This window comes from Hyperolius riggenbachi, chromosome 10 (genome assembly GCF_040937935.1).
Source record: "Hyperolius riggenbachi isolate aHypRig1 chromosome 10, aHypRig1.pri, whole genome shotgun sequence".
Classification (NCBI taxonomy): domain Eukaryota; kingdom Metazoa; phylum Chordata; class Amphibia; order Anura; family Hyperoliidae; genus Hyperolius; species Hyperolius riggenbachi.
The window spans coordinates 257321505-257338206 of record NC_090655.1 but is presented as its reverse complement, the minus strand read 5'-3'; the positions used below and the strand labels follow the sequence as shown (position 1 = coordinate 257338206).

Here is a 16702-nt window from a genome sequence, read left to right as displayed (position 1 = left end):
GGTGGGGCTGGATGCATACCCTTACGGTGGTGGTGGTGGCGAATTGGCGTTGGCGTGGCGATGCCCTTATTTTTTCCTTTAGGGTGGCTCTAGGGCGTTTCCCCCTTGCCTTACTTTGTTGCTGGCCTGGCTGGAAATATGGCTCCCTCCTGGGTCTTACAAGCTACGCAGCGGCAGTACGCAGCACTCACAGACTCTGGGCGGGAAGGCAGGAGGAGGAGTACGTGCCTACGTGGTGCGTAGATGCGTGTGCGCTCCAGCCGCTAGGGGAGCAGCGTTTAAATTACATGCCGCGGTCGCGGCAGGTCGCACTCGCGTCATCATTACAGGACGCGTACGCAGCCAGCGCCTGACGTCAACCCGGAAATAGGGCAAACCGGTATTTCGGAAATGTGCACGGTACGGTTACCATGTAAATTAATACCGCGATATATCGTGAAACCGGTAAACCGCGGTAACCCTAATGCATATCGCATATAACTGTGTTAATAGGTAGTTCCGTCACCCAGGCTATCGTATGCTGTGATCTTTTAGAATTCACCTTCCTTTGACCAGTGCCAGGCAACAACCCCCAATGTGCCCACACTCACCCTAAAAGCCTCCTAAATCTCCAGAGGTCAGATTGAAAGTGTACGGGGGAACAGGCAGTCAATCTTCACTTCCTAGTTCTAACATCCACCAGATAGCACTGCAACTAAGAAGGCTTATATAGTGTAAAACTGTAAACTTTAATAAAAGTAATAAAACAGATGTGCACTCACAAGCCGATGTGCGGTACAGGCATTAAGCATAACAACATTGGTCCCCAGGAAACCTCTCAGGACTGTGTCTGTCTGCAGGACACTGATGGCTGTGAGATTGTTAACTCCTTTTCCTTAGAGACAGTGTGCACGTTCTAATTTTATACTATAGCAGCAATACATTACCTGTCCACCGGCGCGAGTCCCCGGTCCGTGCTGACACTTTCTCCGGCTGGCCAGCTGTTTGAACTTCGGCTTGTCACAGGAGTAGACAGGAAGTAATGAGGAGACAGGCCAGCCGGAGAAAGTGTCAGCACGGACCGGGGACTCGCGCCAGCGGACAGGTAATGTACTGTATTACAGGTAATGTATTGCTGCCACTATGCTGTGTCGGTCATCACTGAATCGATCAGGGCTGTGGAGACGGAGTCGTGGAGTCACAGCAATTTTGGGTGCCTGGAGTTGGAATCGGGAAAAAATGCACCGACTCCGACTCCTAATGAATTTAAACTGTAATTAAAATAGAAAATATGATAAAATGTTCAATTTCTCAAATAATAGTCATCATAAATAATTTATATATACAGTAATAGCTGTTCTTAGTCCACAAAAATGAAATAAACCAATCAAAATTAGTTACTTGTGCTGCTTCAATAAAGCAGTCCCTGTATTTTGAAAGTCAGATATATATATCTGATTGTGACTGTACAGTATATATGATGTGTACACAGGAATCTCTTATATATAATAAATAACATCTATGCTGTAAGAATAAAGTCTGATGTGTAGCTGTGTCACTAATAAAGATGGTCAATGAGATGGAAATAATTTTGTGTTGATGCTAATTTATGCAAATGTATGCACTCTCTTTGCTGATGAAATCAAATAATTTGATATGTTGTTAAAATTTTGGTTTGGTGACTACGAATTGGATGGTACCTGAGAAGGATGGAAAGAAAAGTTTTATACATACCTGGGGCTTCTAAAAGCCCCCTTCAGGCTAATCAGTCCCTCGCTGTCTTCATCCACCACCTGGTTCTTCTGCTATGAGTCCCGGTAATTCAGCCAGTCAGCGCAGTACGGCCATGTGCCGCTCCTACAGCCAGGAGCATTCTGCACCTGCGCAATAGTGCTGCGCAGGTGTAGTACGCTCCTGGCGGCGGAGTGTGTGCATGCGCACTACGCCAGACTGGCTCAAGTACCTGGACTTATAGCAGAAGATCCAGGTGGTGGAGGAGGACAGCAAGGGACTGATTAGCCTGAAGGGGGCTGGAGGAAGCACCAGGTATGTATAAAACTTTAATTTCATCTGTCTCAGGTTTACTTTGTTACACAGTAGTACTATACTCTACATATGCACTCCACACAGAGCTGCAGGGAATCCACTGAGAATGTTGTGCACATTGAACACAGAGGTGTTGTCTATTACCCATACACCTGGTTCAGATTGTGCATGAAGAATGTGTAATTGCAGGAGAATGAGGTGATTCTTCCTCTGAGTACCTGCACATCATTCTTACATGTACCCACAGTCACTTTGCCTAGGGCCTGACCCATGTTCAGATTGTGCATGAAGAATGTGTAATAGAGGAAGAATCTCCTTATTCCCCTGCAGAGTACATGCACATAACTCTTACATGTACCCACAGTTACATTGCCTAGGGCCTGATAGATGTTCTTTGTTCCGGTCTGTACCTTACAAGTACTCTTACCAAGGACTATTTTTAGTCTATGACTAAAGGGAATAAACATGGCAGTCTCCATATCATTCTCACTTCAGTTGTCTTTTAAAATTCCTAAGCATTGGCAGATAAGAGACGAATTTCATGTTACATACTTTTAATCAACAAGATTGTAACATGCAAATTAGAGGAGTCAGAGTAGAGGAGGCGGAGTCGGTGGAATCCTAAACTGAGGAGTCGGAGTCGGTGGATTTTTGTACCGACTCCACAGCCATAGAATCGTTCGCTACTAACGACATGCTCCCATTCCGCCCATGATCGAGAAATTTTTCGCCGGGACAGATCGACTGAATTGATCGATGTCAGATGGAAATCAATCAATCGGTCAACATTTGCATAATCGATTTCACAGCAGATTCGATCACGACATAGTGTATGGGTAGCTTAAATGTCAATTTTCAAAGACTACAGCAGTCAGTAAAACCAGTAAAAATGGTACTTTTTTAGAACCACCTCTATGTTGCCAGTAACTTACTACACACATGCGTTAGAACAGATTCCTCAACAAGCTCACAGTGACCCAGGACTCCTACGAGTGTGGTGAATGACAGACAGTAACGGACAGACAATGGGAAGAGCCTCCCTGTCCTACTAATCACTTAAAGAGACACTGAAGCGAAAAAAAAAAAATATGATATAGTGAATTGGTTGTGTACTATGAATAATTACTAGAAGATTAGCAGCAAAGAAAATATTCTCATACTTTTATTTTCAGGTATATAGTGTTTTTTCTAACATTGCATCATTCTATAATATGTGCACATTACACAACACTCAGCATTCAAAATGAGTCTTTCAGAGCAGTCTGTGAAGTAATGACCTCTCCTCTAGCAGAGAAAAAGTAAATAGTCCAGGAACAGTTGAGATAATAAAAGTCAGATAACAGCCCTCTCCACGACTAAGACTTAGTCGGAGAGCTTAATGGCTTGTTTGCATAGAGATAACAACTGGAGTTTCTCAACTCTTCCTGTACTGGAAACAATTACACTGATGTATCTGATCTTAATGTTTTATTTCTTAGCTGTGCTACACATACAAATCATAATATCATCTTTTTTTTTTTTCGCTTCAGTGTCTCTTTAATTGGCTCAGACCGCCTCTCTGGTGGGATTTGTAACAAACTATACACATGCAGGAGAAGAGTACATTAGGAATGGTTTCCCTGTATGCCTTTAGAGGTGCAGGAAAATGCCTCATACACAGAGAGTCAGGGACTATAGAAGGCAGCCGTCTAAAGGGATGTTGGGGATGTTCCGCCCCCCCCCCCCCCCCCCCTGTTGGTTACAGTAGCTAAATGCAGAGGGTTAGAGCTCTGTGTCTCACCCACTGACTGCACTCTCACCCTAGCTGAAATGCTGCTACTGCCAGGAGTATGAGAAGGGTGACATCTAGGGAGGTGTCCTGCACTACCGCACAGTTACCAAAGACTTCTGTTGGTAAATTACAGGCAACAGCCCAAATGCTGTAAAATCTACCAGAATTTAAAAAAACAAAGCAAAAAAAAAACAAAAAACGAATTTAGCGTATGCAGTATTTTTCCATATAATGTGTTTCTACAAACCCCTACCAGATTGTATGTGCAACAACAATGGTAGACATTATTATTATTGATTTATAAAGCGCCAACATATTCTGTTGTGCTGTACAAAAAGGGGAAAACAAATAAGGGGTACAGAATGATACAGACAACATCAAATATGGACACTGGTACAAAATACAGAGCATACAAGAGGAAAGGAGTTTCCGGGCACCAGATGAGTTGCAAAGCAAACCACCGTTTATTTCATACCACCAAAAACAGATACAGCTACAAAAGATGGCAGAAATCTTGTGCCGATCTACTCTACTTCTAATTTACTGGATATTGACAAAATGCAGAACTGGCGATTACAATGACAGATGTAACATGATGAATAAAATGTGTAACAGACTGCAAGCTACGAAATGAATACAAACATATACAGTACAATCTCAGGATAGCCCATTTTTTTCCATTAGGAAAGGCAAAACTATTTACGACAGGGTTAGACATACTGATACAGCCCCAACTAACCATGATACCATTACAGGGAGGGCAGGGACTCATCCCTGCCTGAACTGCTATGTTTGCAATGGTATTATTAAAGGTGATAAGATCTGTCACCCCCACACAGGTCAAAGCATTGCCATTAAGGGCAGGCATTATTGCTCTACTCCATGGGTAGTATATGGGCTTAAGTGCCCATGTGGGCTCATGTATGTGGGCAAAACCACCAGAACAGTCAGAACCCGCATAGGGGAGCATAAAAGGGTTATTACCAAATATGCGGAAGGTGAGAGAAAAAATTACGACACTTCCGTGGCTAGACATTTTTTTTGGAGCAGGGCATAATGCAGCACAACTTAGATGGGGTGTGTTGGAAGCTGTGAACCCTTCAAGTAGGGGTGGCAATTTGGAGAAATTGCTTAAACAAAAAGAGGCAAGATTACACGGTGGTATTTTACCCCCGTCAGATTACATGATATTTTCCCTGAAAAAACAGATCTCTGCTGGCGGTGTCAAAGAGAAAAAGGCACATTGCTGCATATTATCTGGTCATGCTCGGGTATAACAGACTTTTGGAGGATAATTGAAAGACTCCTTAAGGCTATTACAGACAGGCCAGTGTTATTTACACCGGAATTTTACCTGTTGCACCTTAATGATTGGACGATGAAAAACTATAAGCGCTCAGTTGTTCGACACATTCAAAATGCAGCAAAGTGCCTTATACTGAGACACTGGAATCAAACATCCCCACCAGGTACAGAAGAGTTAGTCAGGGAACTGGATTTTGTGGAACTGATGGAAGATCTTACCTCTGTGGCCTCTAATAACTCGGACACGTATAAGAAAACGTGGTCCTTTTAGAACCACTTTAGAGCCTCTGACGAGTTCCAACAGATACTACAAGGCATATAATTGACTTAACATAGCCTATCCTATAACAAAAGAGATGAGGCCCGAGGGCGTTAATGTAAAAAGCAAATGATCTGAATATAGATTACTAACATCTAGCACACAGCGGTTGGAGGGTGCAGTGACCAGAGGATTAGGGGGGAGGGTGGGGAATCCCATAGGGATTACCATCGAAAAAGAAAAAACGCCAAGGGGGAAAAAAACAACAACAGTATTTATGGGGCTAAATACTTTAGCTATCCTCTCACCCTGTGTTAATGTTTTTTGAGCTCTTATGCCTCATCTCACATTAGGTTTATAGTTAACAGTACGTCTGACTTTACACCAAAACATTTTATTGTGTAAGCTATGATGGATTCTTCACTATATGATAAATCTTTCATTGTTCAGCTGACTGTGCCTTACACACGATGTACTGTAACTGTTAAAAAAACGTTGTACTGTTGTATCGCTTGTTCTTTTCCCTTTGAACAAATAAAGAATATACAAAAAAAAAAAAAAAAGAGGCAAGATGGATTGACTCCATGGATGTTGTTACCCCTACAGGGATGAATGAGCGATTGCCGCTGAAATGTTTTCTATAATGATTATGTGATCAGAATGCAAATTGTATGCTATATGAGATTGTGGATACTTACACTATTTTTAACCACATGTTTTATTAACAGGTGGGTTTGTGGCAGTCCTATTTTCGGAAGTGCCAGGATGATGGTCAGTTATCAATTGTTGTGTATTGGTAGCCGATGAGGAGTGCCATACAATTGTCATATTATACACTTCGGACTATGGACTGAAGGGTTATTTGTTCCAAGGGCGGAGCAATTAACCTCTTGCCGACCGTGTCACTCCGATGGGCGTGGTTGCGGCGGCAGCCCCAGGACCGCCTAACGCCAATTGGCGTAAAGTCCTGGGGCTCTGTGTTGCAGGAGATGCGCGCGCAGGCTGCGCGCGCATCTCCTGCTTGGAGGGCGGAGTTCCGCCACGCCTTCAGTCTCCGAGCGGCTATTGCCACTCGGGAGACTGTTAGACGGCGAGATCGCCGTCTATTTAGACTGTGCAGTGCTGCGATTAGCAGCAGCGCTGCACTGGGGACAGCCGTGTGTCACGGCTGTCCCCCTGGGGGACAAGAGAGCGATCGGCTCTCACAGGCAGGAGCCTATGACAGCCGATCGCCGTAATTGGCTGGCTGTGGGGAGGGAGGGAGGGAGGGATGGGGTTAAAAGAAACAGCCTTTTTTTAAAAAAAAAAAACACAAACAAAAATATTTATGAAAAAAAAATAAACATGGGGGGAGCAATAAGACCCCACCAACAGAGAGCTCTGTTGGTGGGGAGAAAAGGGGGGGGGAGGGGAATCACTTGTGTGCTATGTTGTGTGGCCCTGCAGCTTTGCCTTAAAGCTGCAGTGGCCAATTTTACTCAAAATGGCCTGGTCACTAGAGGGGGGGGGGGGGGGTTAGCCCTGCAGACCTCAAGAGGTTAAGGGTGTGGTTGCCTACACTTGATTTTGTATTTATACTAGTGGATGTATGCTTCACCGCTGTTTTACACCTGATGAAGGATGTTTTAATCCGTAACATGTAGTGTTCTTGTTCGATTAATACAAGCAGGTGAATTTTTCAGCCAGTAGTGTGCCATCTCTTCATTTCTGTTTGGATGCCCTGGTACATTCTCTGCTGCAAAGGAGCAACTCTGTCCTCCCATTGGATGTACAGTGCAGGCACTTGCACATTTGGTGGACTACAAGTCTAAGGATACCTTAGGGCTGCATAGCCAGGCTGGACAAATTACTGTTACAGTATCCAGGGCCCCTTAAAAATTGCAGCTGTTACTTAATAGAGGCAGCCACTCACTTCCTGTGAGTTCCACTGATACTTCTGTGGGCGGGACTTAGCACTCTACTCTCCACTCTCCTTAGTTTTGTAGTGAGTAGGCCTGCTCTGACCTGCACTACAATTAAAGTAGCCTGTACTGCGCTCCACATGCTACCAGGAGCGCCATCGCTGACAAGGGAAGAGATACCCGGGAGTGCATACAATCCCGCTGGAGGACTGTGACAATACTTATATCGAAAATGTGAAAATTGGTCTCATCCTGAAGTGGTTATGGAGTTAAATTCTGACTCTGGGCTGTGTGCAGCATTTATAGGAGTGTGATGTTAAATGTGGTTCATTCAGCTCCCAACAAAAACAAATCATTATCTTTTCAGCACTCTCTTTTTTTATCAGGAACTGGTGACCCAAGCCCGTTTAAATGGGCTCTAGGTCTGTCACCGCCACATCTCAGTGTGCATGCGTGCACACACATCCGCCTCCCGCAACAACAGCCGGCTTCCCCCGTCCCTGTCCTCTGCCTGTTCAAAGAAATTCGCAGTAGCGCAAACACACGGGCACAGGGACAGGAGGATGACGCAGGGACAGTTAGGGTTTCATTATACAGGATGTTTGTTCAGTCAAGTAAAAGCACATGAGGAGCTTCTCACCAGTATAAAATCTTGTATGATAATTGTGAGATCTGTGTGAGATCTTTTATGATGAATAAGGCTTCCTTGATCTCTAAAACATTTCCCACACTTAGAACATGAGTAGGGTATATTTGTGGTGCGATTTCTCACATGTTTGGCAAGTTCTTCTATGTGTCCAAACCATTGTGAATTCTCTCATGTCTGACCAGATCTGACTTCCGTGCAAAACATTTTCCACACTCAGCACATGAATAGGGCTTCTAACCAGTGTGAGTTCTCCCATGTAAGGCAAGTTTTGATTTAGACAAAAAACATTTCCCACACTCATCACATGAATAGGGCTTCTCACCAGTGTGATATTTCTCATGAATGGCCAGACTTGACTTCTGTGCAAAGCATTTCCCACACTCAGTACATGAATGGGGCTTCTCACCAGTGTGGGATCTCTTATGATATAAAAGACCTGCTTTATCTGCAAAAACATTTACCACACTCATTACATGAACATGTTTTTTCACAGGTGTGAGTCCTCTCATGACGAGCAAGATTTGATTTGCATCCAAAACATTTCCCACACTCAGCACATGAATATGGCTTCTTACCAGTGTGGGATCTCTCATGATATATAAGGCCTGCTTTAGATGCGAAACATTTCCCACACTCTGTACATGAATAGGGCTTCTCACCAGTGTGAGATCTCTCATGATGCATAAGGCCTGCTTTAAATACAAAACATTTCCCACACTCAGCACATGAATAGGGCTTCTCACCAGTGTGATATTTCTCATGAATGGCCAGACTTGACTTCTGTGGAAAACATTTCCCACACTCAGTACATGAATGGGGCTTCTCACCAGTGTGGGATCTCTTATGATATAAAAGACCTGCTTTATCTGCAAAACATTTACCACACTCAGCACATGAACATGTTTTTTCACCAGTGTGAGCCCTCTCATGACGAGCCCGATATGATAGGCTTCCAAAACATTTCCCACACTCAGCACATGAATATGGCTTCTCACCAGTGTGGGATCTCTCATGATATGTAAGGCCTCCTTTAGATGCAAAACATTTCCCACACTCTGTACATGAATAGGGCTTCTCACCAGTGTGAGATCTCTCATGATACATAAGGCCTGCTTTAAATACAAAACATTTCCCACACTCAGCACACGAATAGGGCTTCTCACCAGTGTGGGATCTCTCATGGCTGATAAGATGTGATTTCCTTCCAAAACATTTACCACACTCCGCACATGAATATGGCTTCTCACCAGTGTGGGATCTCTCATGGCTGATAAGATGTGATTTCCTTCCAAAACATTTACCACACTCCGCACATGAATATGGCTTCTCACCAGTGTGGGATCTCCTATGTCTGATAAGATTTGAATTCGAAACAAAACATTTCCCACACTCAGTACATGAATAGGGCCTCTCACCAGTGTGAGATCTCTCATGTATGACATGGTGTGATTTCAATACAAAACATTTCCCACACATGGAACATGAATAAGACCCTCCAGCAGGTGGAAAGCTGTGCTGGGTATTAGGCCCCTCAGGGTTAGACAGGTGAGGGGAGTCTGGGGGAATATTTGGGGTAACCAGAATATCTGCAGGAGACTCTTGTCCAGTGACATCATCATCCGTTGTACAGTCTGTGGATACAGAGAGACGAGTCTCTGAGAGGTTCCTGATGCCGGGACTCCACCCTGCAAATAGAGAAACATCATCACTTCCTGTTACAGACTTCTGAGGGGAGGAACAATTATCATTAGGGATGGTCAGTGAGCTGCTGATAATTCCAAGTTGATGCAAAGTTTATGAAAATGTTTGCTACTTGAAATTCAGCCAATCAATGTATTTCCCAGCAAATGTAGTTAGGAGCATACAATTTGCACTATATTTGCATATAAGTCCAAGTTATTTGCACCTAAAGCATTGGCCTCACATGGAAAAGCAGTAAGTTGTAGATCTTGATGGGACAATGGAAGCAATGTGTTACTCTTGTGACAACAGACCTATATGTACTTATAGCAAGAGATCTGTGTTATGTTTGTAGAGCAATGTGGTGTCACTTACACCTTCTTATTACCACTGTATACAATGTGTTACACTAATAGTAGAAAGGTAGTGATAGGCAGCACCCAAGCATAAAAAGTGTGACATGTTTATGGTCGAGTTCCCTCTGTCTCCAGGAACAGCAAGCAGTAAATCCAAGAGAAGAGACCCAGCACCGTCTTCAAATGCATTTCAAGCTTTTTCTTTATTTAAAGCATCAGAGTTATTACAAAGGGCAAGTCTGTGCGACGTTTCGAGAGGAGCATTCTCTCTTTCTCAAGCTAACAAGCCCTCTAACAACATACAAACACAATCGGTTTAAAATAGTGCAGGTTCCAGACAGGAGCCAATCCGAATGGTCTGGGCGCCCTGTCATCTACCAATCAGGTTAGGTTCCTGCAACAAGACCTCCCATCAAGCAGTGGACCTGATGGGGAACTGCATCTATATTTATCCTCCAATAATTTTAAAATGTCCGACGGACCGCCGACCTATAAGAAGAGAGCGTGTCCTTCCTTCAAAAAACGTCATAAAAACCACCGTACGCGAAAATTCACATTAAAAATTTGCATGCGGTAACGTTATTGCGTACGCGAAAAAACGTTCGCGTAAAAACCCGGAAGTGAAAATCGTCTAAGACATAGACGTTCCAATCAAATCACCTATACCGACTCCGTGTGACTTAGTGTTTCTGGCCTGTAATAAGCTGATAATGGTCACTGTACATTACTGTACACAGATTGGTCACAGTAGGGGGTGACTTAGTGTTACTGGCCTGTAATAAGCGGATAATGGTCACTGTACATTACTGTACACAGATTGGCCACAGTAGGGGTGACATAGTGTTACTGGTCTGTAATAAGCTGATAATGGTCACTGTACATTACTGTACACAGATTGGTCAAAGTAGGGGTGGCTTAGTGTTACTGGCCTGTAATAAGTTGATAATGGTCACTGTACATTACTGTACACAGATTGGTCAAAGTAGGGGTGGCTTAGTGTTACTGGCCTGTAATAAGCTGATAATGGTCACTGTACATTACTGTACACAGATTGGTCAAAGTAGGGGTGGCTTAGTGTTACTGGCCTGTAATAAGTTGATAATGGTCACTGTACATTACTGTACACGGATTGGTCACAGTAGGGGGTGACTTAGTGTTACTGGCCTGTAATAAGCTGATAATGGTCACTGTACATTACTGTACACAGATTGGTCACAGTATGGGGTGACGTAGTGTTATTGGCCTGTAATATGCTGATAATGTCCACTGCACATTACTGTACACAGATTGGTCACAGTAGGGGTGACTTAGTGTTACTGGCCTGTAATAAGCTGATAATGGTCACTGTACATTACTGTACATAGATTGGTCACAGTAGGGGTGACTTAGTGTTACTGGCCTGTAATAAGCTGATAATGGTCACTGTACATTACTGTACATAGATTGGTCACAGTAGGGGGTGACGTAGTGTTATTGGCCTGTAATAAGCTGATAATGGTCACTGTACATTACTGTGCACAGATTGGTCACAGTAAAGGTGGCTTAGTGTTACCGGCCTGTAATAAGCGGATAATGGTCACTGTACATTACTGTACACAGATTGGTCACAGTAGTGTTACTGGCCTGTAATAAGCTGATAATGGTCACTGTACATTACTGTGCACAGATTGGTCACAGTAGAGGTGGCTTAGTGTCACCAGCCTGTAATAAGCTGATAATTGTCACTGTACATTACTGTACACAATGATCGTTCACTACAAGTATATGTCAGGGAAATATCAGGACAACAAGAATGATTTAATAAAAGACTCAAGGGTCAAATGTGGCCCCGCCCAAATCAAAAAAATATCACCGATGTATCTCCACCACCCCTTAGAGTGGCGGAGAAACAATCGATTCCTATACACAAAAGAATCTTCGTACAGGCCCATGTATAAATTAGCATATGATGGGGCCACATTTGACCCCATAGCGGTGCCCCTACACTGTTCATAAAAAGTATCTTCAAATAAAAAGTAATTATTCCGCAAGATCACCTCCAGCAGATCGATCAGAAAACGTCTTTGATTATCAAAAACATCTGAGCACGTCTGTAAGTAATGGGAGACAGCCTCCACACCTCCGTCATAGGGGATGGAGGTGTAGAGTGACTCCACATCAATTATGACCAATTGGGGGTCTCAACCGAGAGTGCGAGTTGGGTCCATGTGTTTAAGGATAGATGGTTGGTTCTGATTTTTGATTCTTGACATTTTTTGTTTATACATTTTTTTTTTAATTTTGATCTTATGGGCCATCCCGCTCTGGCCATCGCTGATATGCGGCCGCCAGTCCGGGCTGGCCTTCAAATTTTGTTGTTTAGTCTGTGCCCGGCTCTCTCCCGACTGGCCGCCATAATTTGTGGACGTCAGTCGGGAGGGATTGGGTGCCATGACGTTCCTGCCAGCCCAGACTGGCCTCCGTTGTGAGCGGACGCCAGTCTGGGAAGGTGGGATCTTATTTTAGGTTTTTGAAACGTCCGGTGTCGGGCCGCCTGACGCCGGGCGGATGATTTTTGAACCTTATGGTTCCCTTTTTCCCCCCCCTTTTTTTTCCTTTAGTCATCTGTATTTCTTTTTTTAGTTATCCTTCTCTGCAGTATTTACATCAGTCTTAACATAAGAAAGGAACAAGTCCACCTATTGACTGTAAAATATAAAATTCCACACGGAGTCGGTAGAGGCGATTTGATTGGAACGTCTATGTCTTAGCCGATTTTCACTTCCGGGTTTTTACGCGAACGTTTTTTGCGTACGCAATAACAATACCGCATGCAAATTTTTAATGCGAATTTTCGCGTACGGCGGTTTTTATGACGTTTTTTAAACGAAGGACATGCTCTCTTCTTATAGGTCGGTGGTCCGTCGGCCATTTTAAAATGATTGGAGGATAAATATAGATGCAGTTCCCCATCAGGTCCACTACTTGATGGGAGGTCTTGTTGCAGGAACCTAACCTGATTGGTAGATGACAGGGCGCCCAGACCATTCGGATTGGCTCCTGTCTGGAGCCTGCACTATTTAAAGCCGATTGAGTTTGTATGTTGTTAGAGGGCTTGTTAGCTTGAGAAAGAGAGGATGCTCCTCTCGAAACGTCGCACAGACTTGCCCTTTGTAATATCTCTGATGCTTTAAATAAAGAAAGAGCTTGAAACACATTTGAAGACGGTGCTGGGTCTCTTCTCTTGGATTTTGTGTTACACTAATGACACCAATCTGTGTACAGTAATGTACAGTGACCATTATCAGCTTATTACAGGCCGGTGACACTAAGCCACATCTACTGTGACCAATCTGTGCACAGTAATGTACAGTGACCATTATCAGCTTATTACAGGCCAGTAACACTACTGTGACCAATCTATGCACAGTAATGTACAGTGACCATTATCAGCTTATTACAGGCCAGTAACACTACTGTGACCAATCTGTGTACAGTAATGTACAGTGACCATTATCAGCTTATTACAGGCCAGTAACACTAAGTCACCCTTACTGTGACCAATCTGTGTACAGTAATGTGCAGTGGACATTATCAGCATATTACAGGCCAATAACACTACGTCACCGCCTACTGTGACCAATCTGTGTACAGTAATGTGCAGTGACCATTATCAGCTTATTACAGGCCAGAAACACTAAGTCACCCCCTACTGTGACCAATCCGTGTACAGTAATGTACAGTGACCATTATCAACTTATTACAGGCCAGTAACACTAAGTCACCTCTACTGTGACCAATCTGTGTGCAGTAATGTACAGTGACCATTATCAGCTTATTACAGGCTGGTAACACTAAGCCACCCCTACTGTGACCAATCTGTGTACAGTAATGTGCAGTGACCATTATCAGCTTATTACAGGCCAATAACACTACGTCACCCCCTACTGTGACCAATCTGTGTACAGTAATGTACAGCGACCATTATCAGCTTATTACAGGCCGGTAACACTAAGTCACTCCCCACTGTGACCAATCTGTGTACAGTAATGTACAGTGACCATTATCAGCTTATTACAGGCCAGTAACACTAAGTCACCCCCTACTGTGACCAATCTGTGTACAGTAAAGTACAGTGACCATTATCAGCTTATTACAGGCCGGTAACACTAAGTCACCCCTACTGTGACCAATCTATGTACAGTAATGTACAGTGACCATTATCAGCTTATTACAGGCCAGTAACACTAAGTCACCCCTACTGTGACTAATCTGTGTACAGTAATGTACAGTGACCATTATCAGCTTATTACAGGCCGGTAAAACTAAGTCACCCCTACTGTGACCAATCTATGTACAGTAATGTACAGTGACCATTATCAGCTTATTACAGGCCAGTAACACTAAGTCACCCCCTACTGTGACCAATCTGTGTACAGTAAAGTACAGTGACCATTATCAGCTTATTACAGTCCGGTAACACTAAGTCACCCCTACTGTGACCAATCTATGTACAGTAATGTACAGTGACCATTTTCAGCTTATTACAGGCCAGTAACACAAAGTCACCCCCTACTGTGACCAATCTGTGTACAGTAAAGTACAGTGACCATTATCAGCTTATTACAGGCCGGTAACACTAAGTCACCCCTACTGTGACCAATCTGTGTACAGTAATGTGCAGTGGACATTATCAGCATATTACAGGCCAATAACACTACGTCACCCCCTACTGTGACCAATCTGTGTACAGTAATGTACAGTGACCATTATCAGCTTATTACAGGCCAGTAAAACTAAGTCACCCCTACTGTGACCAATCTGTGTACAGTAATGTACAGTGACCATTATCAGCTTATTACAGGCCAGTAACACTAAGTCACCCCTACTGTGACCAATCTATGTATAGTAATGTGCAGTGGACATTATCAGCATATTACAGGCTGGTAACACTAAGTCACCCCTACTGTAACCAATCTGTGTACAGTAATGTACAGTGACCATTATCAGCTTGTTACAGGCTGGTAACACTAAGTCACCCCTACTGTGACCAATCTGAGTACATTAATGTACAGTGACCATTATCAGCTTATTACAGGCCAGTAACACTAAGTCACCTCCTACTGAGACCAATCTGTGTACAGTAAAGTACAGTGACCATTATCAGCTTATTACAGGCCGGTAACACTAAGTCACCCCTACTGTGACCAATCTGTGTACAGTAATGTGCAGTGGACATTATCAGCATATTACAGGCCAATAACACTAAGTCACCCCTACTGTGACCAATCTGTGTACAGTAATGTATAGCGACCTTTATCAGCTTATTACAGGCCAGTAAAACTAAGTCACCCCTACTGTGACCAATCTGTGTACAGTAATGTGCAGTGACCATTATCTTCTTATTACAGGCTGGTAACACTAAGTCAGCCCTACTGTGACCAATCTGTGTACAGTAATGTGCAGTGACCATTATCAGCTTATTACAGGCCAATAACACTACGTCACCCCCTACTGTGACCAATCTGTGTACAGTAATGTACAGTGACGATTATCAGCTTATTACAGGCCAGTAACACTAAGTCACCCCTACTGTGACCAATCTGTGTACAGTAATGTACAGTGACCATTATCAGCTTATTACAGGCTGGTAACACTAAGTCACCCCTACTGTGACCAATCTATGTACAGTAATGTACAGTGACCATTATCATCTTATTACAGGTCAGTAAAACTAAGTCACCCCTACTGTGACCAATCTATGTACAGTAATGTACAGTGACCATTATCAGCTTATTACAGGCCAGTAACACTAAGTCACCCCCTACTGTGACCAATCAGTGTACAGTAAAGTACAGTGACCATTATCAGCTTATTACAGGCCAGTAACACTAAGTCACCCCTACTGTGACTAAACTGTGTACAGTAATGTACAGTGACCATTATCAGCTTATTACAGGCCGGTAAAACGAAGTCACCCCTACTGTGACCAATCTATGTACAGTAATGTACAGTGACCATTATCAGCTTATTACAGGCCAGTAACACTAAGTCACCCCCTACTGTGACCAATCTGTGTACAGTAAAGTACAGTGACCATTATCAGCTTATTACAGTCCGGTAACACTAAGTCACCCCTACTGTGACCAATCTATGTACAGTAATGTACAGTGACCATTTTCAGCTTATTACAGGCCAGTAACACAAAGTCACCCCCTACTGTGACCAATCTGTGTACAGTAAAGTACAGTGACCATTATCAGCTTATTACAGGCCGGTAACACTAAGTCACCCCTACTGTGACCAATCTGTGTACAGTAAAGTACAGTGACCATTATCAGCTTATTACAGGCCGGTAACACTAAGTCACCCCTACTGTGACCAATCTGTGTACAGTAATGTACAGTGACCATTATCAGCTTATTACAGGCCAGTAACACTAAGTCACCCCTACTGTGACCAATCTATGTATAGTAATGTGCAGTGGACATTATCAGCATATTACAGGCTGGTAACACTAAGTCACCCCTACTGTAACCAATCTGTGTACAGAAATGTACAGTGACCATTATCAGCTTGTTACAGGCTGGTAACACTAAGTCACCCCTACTGTGACCAATCTGAGTACATTAATGTACAGTGACCATTATCAGCTTATTACAGGCCAGTAACACTAAGTCACCCCCTACTGTGACCAATCTGTGTACAGTAAAGTACAGTGACCATTATCAGCTTATTACAGGCCGGTAACACTAAGTCACCCCTACTGTGACCAAT

General features: G+C 43.4%; 1 protein-coding gene across 1 annotated transcript in view; it reads right to left on the bottom strand.

Moving 5' to 3' along the window:
- LOC137535280 (zinc finger protein 208-like) overlaps positions 1-16702 on the bottom strand; it is a 171541-nt gene that overhangs the window by 126031 nt on the left and 28808 nt on the right. Inside the window, exons 3-4 of the mRNA XM_068257100.1 lie at positions 8441-9595; positions 8215-8355 (exon numbers count right to left, since the gene is read on the bottom strand). Of these exons, the coding sequence (XP_068113201.1) occupies positions 8215-8355; positions 8441-9595 (1296 nt within the window). The remainder of the gene's footprint in view (positions 1-8214; positions 8356-8440; positions 9596-16702) is intronic.